The sequence below is a fragment of the Hakea prostrata genome, chromosome 3, assembly GCF_041222555.1.
Source record: "Hakea prostrata isolate BN-2017 chromosome 3, UWA_Hpros_2, whole genome shotgun sequence".
NCBI lineage: Eukaryota > Viridiplantae > Streptophyta > Magnoliopsida > Proteales > Proteaceae > Hakea > Hakea prostrata.
Window position 1 is genome coordinate 33,161,442 of NC_142602.1, and position 13,043 is coordinate 33,174,484.

The following is a 13,043-nucleotide window of genomic DNA, read 5'->3' on the forward strand; positions in this document are numbered from 1 at the left end:
TTTCCCATGTCCAGTTGGTAGGGGTATTAGGTTTTGAATTCTAAATAATTAATTATGGTTGCAAAGTTTGTATAATCCATACTTATACTGATACGAAGTACAATTTCTTTGTAATTACTATTTTGTATTTCATATAGTAAGGATGTCATAAGCATGGAAGAAAATTTGACCGAAATTGTCGAAATTTCAATCGAAATGTCAGCAAAATCATAGATCGAAACGAAATACAGTAGTAGGAACACGAAATGTATTATATCGTGTCGTATCGACCGTTATTTCGGTCGATACGACAAGATATTTTGGTCGATACCGAAACAACACCTACACAATTATAAAAATCACCATTTTCGATCGATATTTAGACATATCGTCATTTCGACCCAAATCAAGCGATATCGCCTCTTATATTTCGACCCTATTTTGAACTTTTTTTTATTTCTCTTGCTTTCATCCCTCTTTTCACCTAATTTCTACAACTCCATTTCATTCAAACACTAGACTTGCTCCTCCATTTGTGGATTTTCTCAAATCTTTTGTTTTTGTTTTGTTTGTGCCTTAAATCTTCTTGGATTGCTTCTAAATTTAAGTATGTTTACTTTAAAGTGATGATCTATGAATTTGTAGTGTCAAAATTCATTTTTGACTCTTCCTACTATTTTTTTTATTTTTCTGTTATTAAAAATTACTTTGTAAATTATGTATATTGCTAAAAATGTATATGTATAGTAGATGTATAAGCTTCAAATTAATGTATGCGAGACTTGAGACACCATATTGGTGTTGAATCAATTTTTTTCTGTTAATTATCTATTTTTACTATATTTAATATATATTTAAATAATTTAAAATATATTTAAATATTAAATTAAAAAACAAAAAAAAAATTTAAGGGTTAGCCACTAGTGGAGCCTTATGGTTATGAAGCTTATGGTGTCCCTCCCACTCTCACCAGCAGTGTCAGCCACTGGAACCTTATTGTCCGTATGGACCTTATGCTAACAACCAGGGTGCTCCTTCATTTGTTGAGCAAATCTTCCACTCTATACCACAGCCACCACCAGCCTTTCCATATGCAGTTGAGCCTATTCCTTATCCAGAGATTCAGAACTTCCCACCATCAAGAAATCTTAGGCATATGGATGAGGTCACGTACAAAGCTGCAGTTACCAACTATGTCGACAACTATATGGGGCAAACATCATGGGACTTGTATTGTAATTTGTATGAGGTGCAAACGGAAGAGGGAGACTTGGAGTAGAGTAGACTTGTAATTGGTAACATTCTCGCTTCTTCTCATATGTAGTATATATTTGGATGTTACATTTTCAATGATTTTTTGGTACACTAGTAGTTCCATAGTGTTTATTATGCTTGAAATAGGTAGTATGCAAGAATCCAAATCATTTTGAGTCCATATCAGGCCTGAAATTGAAGTTCCAATTTCCAAAAAAAAAAAAAAATCCAGTTTCACCGAAATTTCGACTGGAACTTCGAAATTTCAGCCTTTTGCAAGGTCAAAATTCCTATTTCGGTCAAATTTGGTCATAAGTGTACAAGTGTAGTCTACCATATTTTGAGCTATGGATTAAATTTTCACAATTGATTTCATCCTTTTCTTCTGCTCTTCATTTATCCACATAAGCAGTTTTTGTGCTGCTACAAGTATTAACAATAAGAGAAGGACTAAGATAATGTGAAGGAGCTGGGAACTTCACCAAGTAAGACTATTCTAAGGCAAAATATGTTTAGAAATATATATTTATTTAATTTTTATTTCCTAGTTTTAAAATACTAGGGACTGGTCTTGGCACAATGGTAGGTGGATCACAATTGTAGCCAGAGGTCAAGGCATCCAAACAGCCTCTTAGCAAAAATTGCCAAGTTAAGACTGCATAGGAGACTTGCCCCTGGGACTCTGCTTGTGCAGAAGCCTTCAGCACCAAGCATATGTTATAATACTGAAACCATTTCCATGAACAAATCAAAACATTATTCCAGTTTAAAACTGATAAAATATATACAAACAACTTGCTAAGAATGTCATACCTTCCGATATGCTAGTATATCTGCCAGTGGAATTGAAAGTATCATCTTTAGGGCAATATCAAGTGCATCAGCAAGTGCTCTATCACCATAAAGTTCAAAAACGCCAAAGTTGCAATAGTTTCCGGCTAGTGCTGTCATATAAAAGCGGGATGTACTAAGAAGAGCAGTATAAAGTGCTACGTGAAACAATTCAAACAAGTAAACAACAAAGTAAGCATAATAAAGGGAAAAGCTCATGTATATATCATAAAGAACAGTAAGATACAATACACAATTACAAAGGCTAAAATGAATGCCACCAATAGAAAAGGGAAAAGGAGCTACAGCCTACAAACAGGGTGAATGATACTAGATCTATGTTTGTCCACATAAGAGAGTCCCTGAACATGCATGGCAATTGACTCCATGGCTCAAGCCAAACCTACATGATCGAAATCCTACAAAGGAATTGAGCCCCCAAACATACCTTTTAAACTTATTTTCTTAATAAGTGGAAGCTTTACAGATTATCTTGGGTTTACAGTGCAAAACCTTATTTTAGTGAAACGACTTACAGAGATGAAGTTCTGGACCACAACAAAGATCAATGTGTGATGGTAATAATGAATATACACTTGCTTCCTGGCTTGACTGGTGACGGATACACCATGTAGTACCAACAGCAATATTTTAGCCACTGGAAAACCAATTTTGCAACACTGACCACTCAAAGAAAGATTCACATCCTCGACTTCAAAAAAATTTCAAACAAGCCAAATGAAAACCAGTAGGTTCATTTGATCCCTTAGATCATGTTAGTTTACCATGTATTCAGCAAGGTATTAAATTTTGCGGATATATTTCAGTGTTTCGGTACATTGAAACGAAATATAGAGAAGTTTGATTTTGGCAACATATCCAAAATCTCACTGAAATTTGACGGCAGTCCGTACTCCAATGGCACTTTCTTTAAGATGGGATGCCTTTTTTTGAGGATGATGCTAAGTACAAAAGGGCAGTTTTTGACTACACGGAGCATTACAGGGGTTCGATGACATGGGCTGTGTATGTCAATAGTTCATAGAGGCATGCTTACAGGGTTGAAAAGAAGGAGCCACAATGGCACAACAGCTATTGTTCGGTTGCTCATATGTGATGTGTATTGTAAATTAGTAGTTCATTTATATACTGTTATGTTATACACTTAATATTGTTTTAATCATGTACCACTCAACACTGACTTCTACACTTGTACTTGACTACTTGTATATTGAATTTTAGTTGTTGTCTTTTTTTTGCATTTTAATGAAGATCTTAGTGTTCTCTTGCATCATATCCATATTTACATTGGTTAAAATTCATTTTCCACACTTCCAATTTCGCCCGTATACAACCTAGCATGTGCCGATCAAAAAAACTACTTTGGGTTAGCTTTTAGGCAAAAATAACAATCTCAGTGTGTTTATTGGCCTCAAAATATGCAGGACACCAGTACCAAGCAACGATTACCTGAAAACCCCATTAGAACTTAAGGTCAACATCTGAAAAAAAAGGATTCTGAAATTTTGGTTAGTATCGAGATGTTTGAAATTTTGGTCAGTACCGAGATGACCAAAATTCCACATGTTGTTTATAGCCTACTAAGAGAACTAGACTCTAAGTGGGATTCCTTTATAAATTAAGATCCCACCACATAATCTTGACTCTTGAAATAGAACCTAAACATCTAAAGGTCCTAAAAGACACATGCAGAAAATAAAAGATTAACTAACTTAAGACTCCATCTAAGGAAGTTCACATGAAAAAGAACTCCTTAGGACAGTAAACTACTAATTACTACCTCAACAAGTAACAACCAAATTGGACTCTAGGACTAAGTCTGGAATTAATTCCAGCAATAAAATGGGGTTGAAAATGACCAAAATAACCCCAAGGGGTTCAGCCAGCCTAGGGAGATTTCTTGGAGCTATCAAGTGGGCCCACTTAGGGTTTCGGCCAAGGATAAGACTCGTGGTCACATCAGTTATCCCCCTCTTGAAGACATTCATCCCCGATGAATGGTTGATTGCTGCTAGGACTCCAGATGCTGCTAGCACTGCCTTCACACTAGGCCTCTGAGAAGCTCTGCTGAACTAGGTCATCGTGACTGATTAGGTCTGATTAGGACTCTACTGGCTAGTGTGCATGGCTTGTTTCTTCTTGGCATCTTCATCTAAATTAAGGGGTTGGAGTATGATTGTGTGCCCTACATGCTCAAAGATGCACTTGTTCTCTTGGCAAGGGAAAGTCACGTCCTTATCATAAAGCCAAGGCCTTCCCAGGATGATGTCAATTGTCTTCATGGGATGAGATGGCATCACAACAGATTTCATTAAGGGAGTGTAGAGCAACTAGAATAAGGCACCTAGTAACGACATCCAACCTAGAATCATTGAGTAATGCTACCTTGTAGGGTTTAGGATGCTTCTCTGGTTGGAGTTCTGCCTTCTGCATGAAACACTCTGACACTGCATTGATGCTACTACCACTCTCCACGACGGCTAGTGCAATGAGTCCTCCTGGTCTAAGTCTTGTGGGGAAGATAGATTTCCTCTTCCTCTTCAGTAGTAGTCATCAGGATTTTAGAGACCAGATTGAGATGGGCTTCTGGATCTATCTTATTTGCATTGTACTCGTCCTCAAACTCTAGTGGTGGACAATCATGGGTCTCTTCAAAAGCTGGGGTCTGACTAGGGTACTTCTAGGAAAGCAAGTCCTATTCTCTTAAGACACTTTCTGGCACAATGACCTCTTTCATGACAGTAGAAACACTTGGCAGGGTTGTTGGTGAAGACTGGCCCACGATTTTCTTTTTTAACAGGATTTGCTACCTTGGGTGTCACAGCTATAGTGGGACTGTGGGGTTTGACGACAGGTGGGTCTCCTGCCCTGCTACATTTGCACCAAAAGGGACTCTACATGGGGAGCCTTATTGAATAGGTCTCTCAGATATGCTATGTTAGTGATTACCAAGGCTAACTGGATCTCAGATTTCAGACCAAGTCTGAACCAGGTCATCATCATCCAAAGCTTGCTTTCTCTGATGCTTTTTCTGGAAGTTAGGGAATCAAACTGCTGAATGTAATCAGCAATAGACATCTCCTAAAGCCTACCTTTCTAGTGTACTAGAAGGTAAATTTCTGTAAGCTCGCTGCAAATCTGGTGCCATGTAGTGGGTTCTCTGCCTTTGTAGTAGAGTTCTCTCTCCATCATACTCCACCAATCTCTGGTGGCTCCAACAAGTTTGGTTCTGGCTAGCCACATTTTCTTATCCTCAAGAGACCACACCAATCAAAGTAATCATCTAGGGCTGCCCTCCAGTCATAGAAAACCTGTGGCTCAGTTGAACTCCTGCAGTTCTAACTTTACCTTATGGTGGTCTACACCTCTTCTCTGTTCTTGGCCTCCACTGAAATAAGGGTTGTGCTGCTGGTGGCCTATTTTGTTGCCCATCATCATTCTCATAACGATCTGAAATAGGGTTTTCATACCTTGACTCTCTAATGTGGTCATTTCTTTATCTAGACTGCATAGGGTGATAGGGTTCTAGATCATGTACCTTCTTGCACAACTTGCTACTTCTCCATGGGGCACATTACACATAGACTTGTGAGTTGGGTCTAGGTGGGGGTGTTTCCATGGGATCTTCACTTCTGGCATGTTCTAGATTGGTCATCCTCATATTCATCTCTATCATTTGTGTGAATATCTCTTGTTTGGGCCTTCAGAATTTGCTCCAACTGCCTATTAATGCCTAGCTCATCCATAGACTTAAGACTTCTAGAGATTGTCGACAACTACAGATTTGATACCAATTGATGTGAATCTAGTTCTAGTGTTAGGGTTTCTTGGAAAGATTCACTAGAATTAACTAGTTAAGTATCCGCAAACAATCTTCCAACAAATAATCCCAATAATCTTATGGGATCCTATGGGTAGATCGAAATTGAGAGGAAAATAAAGAAACTGGGTTACAGAAGGGATCTTATCAGGGATATGGGTTGAATTTTGTAGTAAGGGAAAAATTAGGCAAAACTTTGGAGGGGAAACAGTTCAAGAATCTGAAGATCTTAGGCAACTTGATTCTTTATTTCTCTTTTCTTTCTTTCTTTTCCTTTTTCTTTCTTCTTTTAGTTTTCTTCCCCCCCCCCCCCCCCCAATTTTATGTTTTCTGATTTCTGTTGCTGCAAGGAAGAGGGACAGAGAGAGAGAGAGAGAGAGAGAGAGAGAGAGAGGGTCCGAGAGGATTGGGTGATATGAACACAGTGACCACCCTGGCTGAACCATAGAGTAGGCCCCAAGGCCCACCCGAGCAAGCAGGCCGAACCCTCTAGGAGGTGTATTTTGGTTACTTTAGCTTAATTTTGTGGTTGGATATTATTTTCAGAATTCTATCTTCATTTTCTAAAGAGTTTCAGTCAGTTAGGAAGTCCAATTTTAGTTGCATACGAGTTGGTTAAGATGTGGATAAGACAAGGATCTTTTACAACGAGGGTTCCTATCTTTTAGGAGGGTTCTTATCTTTTAGGAGTTTTCTTTTGATTAGAATTTGTTTTGAGTGAGTTATTGAGTCCTTGGTTATCTTAAACTTTAGCACATGTGCGATTAGACTTTTAAAAAGAACTCAGGCATGTGATTCGATTCTCTCCGAGGGCGTGAAATTCAATACCTTCATGAATGTTGTGTGGTTTTATTGCTTCTCGCTAGTATCACATCCAGAAGAATCTGTCTCAGATTTATCACTTCACCTCTTTGCTACTTTATTTCAATTTAAATAAATACTTTAATGATGCCCTATTCGTACCCCAATAGATAAACCACCCTTAGACTCTATAAACCTTCACTAATATCCTCAAAACTTTGCCCACATCCTTGAATACAGCTAGTCATACATAAGCCTTTGTAACTTCTTTCTCCAGAACATCAAATCCTATATTCCCAATCACTTATAAATGAAACGCAATACCCAATTCACCAGACAAAAATGCAAATCCCAAATTCCTGTTGGCCAGAGGAACTTATTGTTCAAACCTGCCTTGGTCAAGAAAGAACAACTCAACTCCATGACAAAGAAAGAAGTTAATGCATTTAGCAATGAAGAGCATCATGAGGTCAGATATCCTATCTGACAATACAGCATGTAAGATGAGTATTAAATACCTAAGCAAGCAATAGACAAAAAAAAGTACCAGTGCAAACAATAGTGCCCCATACAGGTCTTGATACGCAGATGCATAAACCACATAAAAGAAAAATAACACAAGTTACATTTGCAACATAAGCAATAGCATTCCACTCATGGATATAAAGACATACCTCTTGAGAGAATAGATAAACAAATCCATATTCCCTTGTACTTGAAAGCATAAATGTCAGCAGTATTGGGAAAAGATAGAACCCTTGTTCCATATGCAACAATTAACTTGCTCACTTCTCGGAAGAGAAGTATGCCATTAGGAGATGAGGAATCAAATGTTAAACGTTGAGCTTTGTTAAGCACAAACTCCGCCATAAATTTTAATAGAGGGGTTGTAACCTGTGACATTTATTAATAGAGAGAGAGAAGGTGAGCTTATGAAATAGAAATTCAACATGACTACATCAGACAGAACAATTGAAGTAATATTATCTGAATATTACTTAAGAATTCTCATCTAGACCAAAGGAAACTTTTAGACCCGTATGAGCAACCCTACTGTTAATAACTAATTATTCACGAGGTCCTTCAGCACTATTGTTATATATTGCATCAAAACTCACCATACTAATTGCATCAAAACTCACTATACTTCAGCACTCACCATACTAATATATAACTACTTATATATTACTAATTCTCAAATGTCCACATCTGGTCAAAGGCCACAGCCTGTAAGCCATACTAGCATCATTCCCATCATTTCCTCCTATGTTGATGCCTATATAGCCTAAGTTACTAATACATCCACACTTAAAATGTTTTTTAAAGTGCCTAATAGGCAACTTGAACAGAGTAAGTATTCTTTTTGCTTGTCAAATATGACTACATTTTATCAAAGTCATATTATGTGCAAAGGGCATCCCTGACAGGCTGCGCCATCTTCTTGACAAGCCACAAACAAAATTCAGAACTTTAGGGGGAGACCACGCAGTTTACAATGATAATCTGGTCTTCCCTGGGAGGGGCGGAGTTCTGGGCTTGGAATCTTCACGGATCAACCCCCAGCAGAAGCATCTTGGGAAACCATATCCTTTCTCAATTTGAAGAACCACATAAAAATGTCCACAGAGATTCAGAGGGAATTCAAACAAAATCATGGGTTTGTAGGTTAAACGGATCATGAAATCTCTTCTTATCTTGGTGCTAAGATTTGTTTCTTGTTTTCTTGGGATTTCAACCATTTCTAAGCGGAATTTTCTATTTTCGCTTCTTAACCATTTTATATTCTTACAAAAAAAGAAAAGAAAAAGAAAACGATGAATAATTAATTTCATCACTAAAGGAAGGGGGAGGGAGGGGACAACGAAGGTTTTCTTTTATCTTGGTTGGGGGATGCACGTGTGGCAGGATGCACCAACTAGCGACATGAGAAGAATTCATGGGCATGGAGCAGAGGAAGGAGAGAGGGAGAAGAACGGAACAAGGAAATAAGGAGGAGAAAACCAGGTTAGTAAATTACAATTTATTTTCAATTCTTAACCAGTCTACCATTAAGTGAGGCTGGTACAGTACTCATGTTATTGGGCAGCATGTATGTTACATCATAGGAGTTTCTCTCAAGGGAATGCGAATCGACTTGGGTTTTCAGCTATAGAAGTAATCATACACATGATATGCTATACATGGACTCTAGAAGACGGGATTTTACTTAACTACAGACTGAGGCAGATGAGCTGTGAATTACAATGGAAGTACAAATAAATAGGACTGCTAATATTCATGTAATAATAAGATCTTACATTTTCATGCTGTTCATCAGCAGGGGCAAGATCACTGATTTCCTTAAATAATGACTAGAACTTCACAGTGCAAAGGCATGGAAAACATGATATAGGGTCCATTATAGGGTGAAGAAGGATACTAAAGTATCGGCCGGAAGCAGAAAACACGAAGGGAAGAGATAAGGAACAGAAGAGAAAAGAACAAGGGAAGGGTTAGAACCCAAGTCTGGTAGGTCACAAAGGGACAGAAATGATAGGCCAACAAGTATCCCATTGAAAGGGCACGAGTTTAAGGCTCAGGCCTAAAAAGCCACAGCATGAGTGAGGCCCAATAAGGTCACCAACGAAGTGGGAGACAGTCGAAGAGGAGATAGTAAGGGACCCATCATAGTATAAGGAAGGGGTAAAACAGCGGTTGAGAGGATTGAGACACACAAGTCATCTGGTCGGGAGCACAGGCAGAGGTGATGCAGCTTTACAAAGTCTTTTCAAGCAGAGGCCTCCTTCGAAGAACAGGGATCATCATCAGAGGCAAAGTCAGAAGAAAATACAGAAAATCAGTTTGATGCACAGGTAATAGAGCTTTGGGTCCACAACCAGCAAACAAACCCTTACAAGAAACCAAGCCGATACTCCCTTGTTCCTCTGTGTTCTCTAGAGCTGGTTGAGGTTCTTCCAAAGAAATTCACAGTTCCCAACAGTTCTGCAGTGAACATTACGGGAATCTTGGGCTGCAGACTTGTGTTTCACCTTCATGATTGGTTTGAACAACAGTGGCATGACAAAGTTTTGAAAGAGGCACAATGACCACTAGCAACTTCACTAGGAGTTTGGATAAGCCTTAGGGTCATAGTGAGATGATCATGGGCAAACATTTTGCAGTAAGTGACCGTTGGCAGGCTTCCAATTGTTTTGAATTGGTTGCTCAACGAAGTAGCCATCTCCTTTGAGTTTGACAGAGAGGGAAGCAATGATTCTGTAGAAACATCCACACAGATGTGAGCAAAGGTCAACCAATTCTTCCTCATAAATTGAAGACCTTCCAAATACAGAAATAGAGAGAGCCCAGAAAGGGTGCTCCCCAGCAGGATGGTGACTAGGTCAATCCAACTCAACTAAGCTCAACAATGCCAATTATGGAAGAAGAGAGGCTGTTTTCCAAATTGCTGAGATCCTCCTTCAAGAACATGATGATTGTCAGCAACATCAGAGAATTTCAAGATGGAGACAATTTCCAGGAGAATGGTTTCAATATGACCATGGTTTCTCCATGCTTAGACAAGGAGAGCTGGGAATGTGAAAAGCACAACGGGATTCAAGGAAGTGGTTAATCAATCAATTTCCCCCAAAGAATTGTTTCATCATCAAGCTGGCAAGGAGGGCAAAAAGAAACTTTGAAGCCATCCTCAAAGGAAGACCAAATGAAGGGGAAACCATTCTATGACCAGAGTGATTGGAGGTGGCACAGTGCTGAAAAAGAGGTCCATTGAGGAGGTTGATAAGAAGCAAGAAGTGAGAGAAGAGGGGTGATAGGGGGAAGGCCAGGCACAGGCAAGGGTTAGGAAGGGGAACGTGGACATAGGGGGTATGATCGGAGGATGGTGCATTAAAGAACACGCAGCAAGTTTCAATTCATTTTTCTTCCCAGACATTAAAGCTGCACAAGTTTCATCACAAGAATTCTAACATTACAATAGGATACCTTGAAACAAAAAGAATGCTGATAAACAACAATGGGGGGAAATTGCAAGCAAAGCAGCCTAATGAACGAACTTTACAAGGAAAACTATGGGTAATATCACGAATTCCAGGATGAATTGAGAATGCTTACTGCTGGAATTAAAGGTCAAGGTTTTCATGGATCAATTGTCTAGTCCAAATTCAATCATTATCCTCCTCTGATGGTATAACCCCCCCCCCCACCCCACAAAACTCCCAAAAGAAAAGAAGAAAAAAACAGAACATATGTTCATGCACCTTGTTGGTAATCCTGCATCCCTAAACTGGTTTCTTTTGCCACCTGACTAATGTGGACTGACATCTGAAACTAGACACACTGGCAGAGGTCCTTGGTTCAACCTTCCACAAAATTAAGGCCTCACTGAAGCTACCAATGGCAGATATTTAATGAAAGCTGATGTTTCACAAACATATCCACACAGCCATACTATGACACGGACACTTTCTAATTTGGGTTGAATTTCTTCCACAAATTAGGCAACGTCAATGAAAACATAGACCCAAATACAGAAAGGCACATCCAGCAATTACAAGTCTCATCCAACATCAACATGGCATTTTCTATCCCACCCAACCCATTATCATCCTCATTGAAAACATTAAACGTAATAAACATTGCCTAAATTTATTTTATTATTAAAAATAAAATAAAAAAAGGAGTACAACCAGCAAAGGCACAAAAAATATTGGCAGATGAAAAAGTACTAAATAAGCTCCAGGAGAAAGAAATTGCCGAGGCATACCTCTGGTGTATCAGCCCAAAGTGAGACACCCCTCAAGACAAGAGGCATGTGTGCAGGATATAGCCAATCAAATAGCATGCCATATGTTCTGCGACTGGAGATAAGAGTAACAAGCATGCATTCAGAATTAACTGGAGAATTGCCAAATCAACCATACTACCACAATAGACTTCGACAAACCTGTTTGTGGCCATTGCAATCCCTCTAAGATCTCGCATCAAACCAATCAGTGCGTATTTTACAGTGTCAGTGCGAAACATAGCATCAGGCGTCGACTCCAAACTAATGAAAACCTAAGAAAGTTGAAGTTATACATTATAACTAGAGCAGCAGATTGTGAAAACTAAAGAGAACTGCATAACTATACACAAGGCCACAACTGCAGAGAATTGAAGTCCAAACCCATCCCCCCCTCCCCCCCCCCCCCCAAAAAAAGGGAGAAAAAAAGAAAACACGCTGCCCTCAAAACTCAAAAGCATATAAGCTGGCTCATTCATAAGCAGCAAAAGCAAACTAAGGAAACATGATACCTGCAGCAGAGGATCCATGGAGGATCTAAACTTCACTGGGCTATCTTCCATGAAGATCAACCAACCAATAGTATAGTAGAAGGTCGTCCTACTGCGAGAGCATCTAGGTTGTTCAAGAAATGGAAAGTGCTCCCTCTGAAAATATAGAAGGTTGATTGATGAATTGCTATACCTACCTTGAAAAAAAGTTCCAACAAGAAACTACATGCACACACACACAAACCCAAAAATTACAAATGAAGCATGAATAAGTTATAAGATATCTGTAATTACAGTGTGATGCGCAATTATGACTTTAACAGTATCCAACTTCAGAAGAAGCTTGCCAGTCATATATCTGCACAAAATTACAATATTTCAAAAAATGCAAAACATCCACTGTGTATGTAAAATAACATCTGATCCCGTAGTAAAATCTATGATATAGACTAACCCAGATGCCAGCTCCAAGAACAGACTTAAGGTGTGGTCAATAACCTCCTCACTCTGCACATAGGAATTTATTGCCTAAGTAAGACAGCAAAAGTAAATGGAAAACCGGAAACCAAGAATTAAACAACCACCTCTGTGTAGCACTTTAGATTTGTTGCAATTTTCCCAATGATGACATTCAGCAATAACAGATGATCATGAAGTCCTAGAAGCTCAGACAAGCGGGCATATAACTGCTGCAGCAATAATAGCAATCATCAAGGAACATAATGGATAACTTTAAATTGCCCAAAAGAAAAGAAGTTACATACCTTCGATGAATGCATAGCCTGATCACCAACATAAGACTTTCTAAAGTTTTGAAAGAATGTAAGAATCGCACGATCAAGTCTTTGCTTGCTCAATTCATCATATCTCTGCAAAGTCTCAGGACAGGGGATATTATTACAAGTCAAAGAGAGTGAAATGAGAACTGTCTCCAAGGCCAAATAAGAGAAAGTTGTCTGCCACATTTTATTAAGGATACCACTTCCTAGTTCCTACTATGGCTATTTGACAGATTATACTCCCCTAAATCTCCCATTATACGACCCCAGTCTGCTATTGCAGGATG

The 13,043-nt window shown here is 38.8% G+C and overlaps 1 protein-coding gene across 7 annotated transcripts in view; it reads right to left on the reverse strand.

Annotated features, from left to right (window-relative positions):
- Positions 1-13,043, reverse strand: part of LOC149022131 (ARM repeat superfamily protein) — a 61,594-nt gene that overhangs the window by 18,852 nt on the left and 29,699 nt on the right. For 5 of the 7 annotated variants that reach the window (XM_089150301.1, XM_089150300.1, XM_089150302.1 and 2 more), the window contains 9 exons: positions 12,742-12,846; positions 12,562-12,666; positions 12,432-12,484; positions 12,272-12,335; positions 11,999-12,133; positions 11,649-11,761; positions 11,469-11,562; positions 7,381-7,600; positions 2,047-2,177 (listed from right to left, as the gene is read on the reverse strand). In XM_089150301.1, the coding sequence (XP_089006427.1) occupies positions 2,047-2,177; positions 7,381-7,600; positions 11,469-11,562; positions 11,649-11,761; positions 11,999-12,133; positions 12,272-12,335; positions 12,432-12,484; positions 12,562-12,666; positions 12,742-12,846 (1,020 nt within the window). The remainder of the gene's footprint in view (positions 1-2,046; positions 2,178-7,380; positions 7,601-11,468; positions 11,563-11,648; positions 11,762-11,998; positions 12,134-12,271; positions 12,336-12,431; positions 12,485-12,561; positions 12,667-12,741; positions 12,847-13,043) is intronic. The other 2 variants (XM_089150304.1, XM_089150303.1) reach the window with 1 other exon arrangement.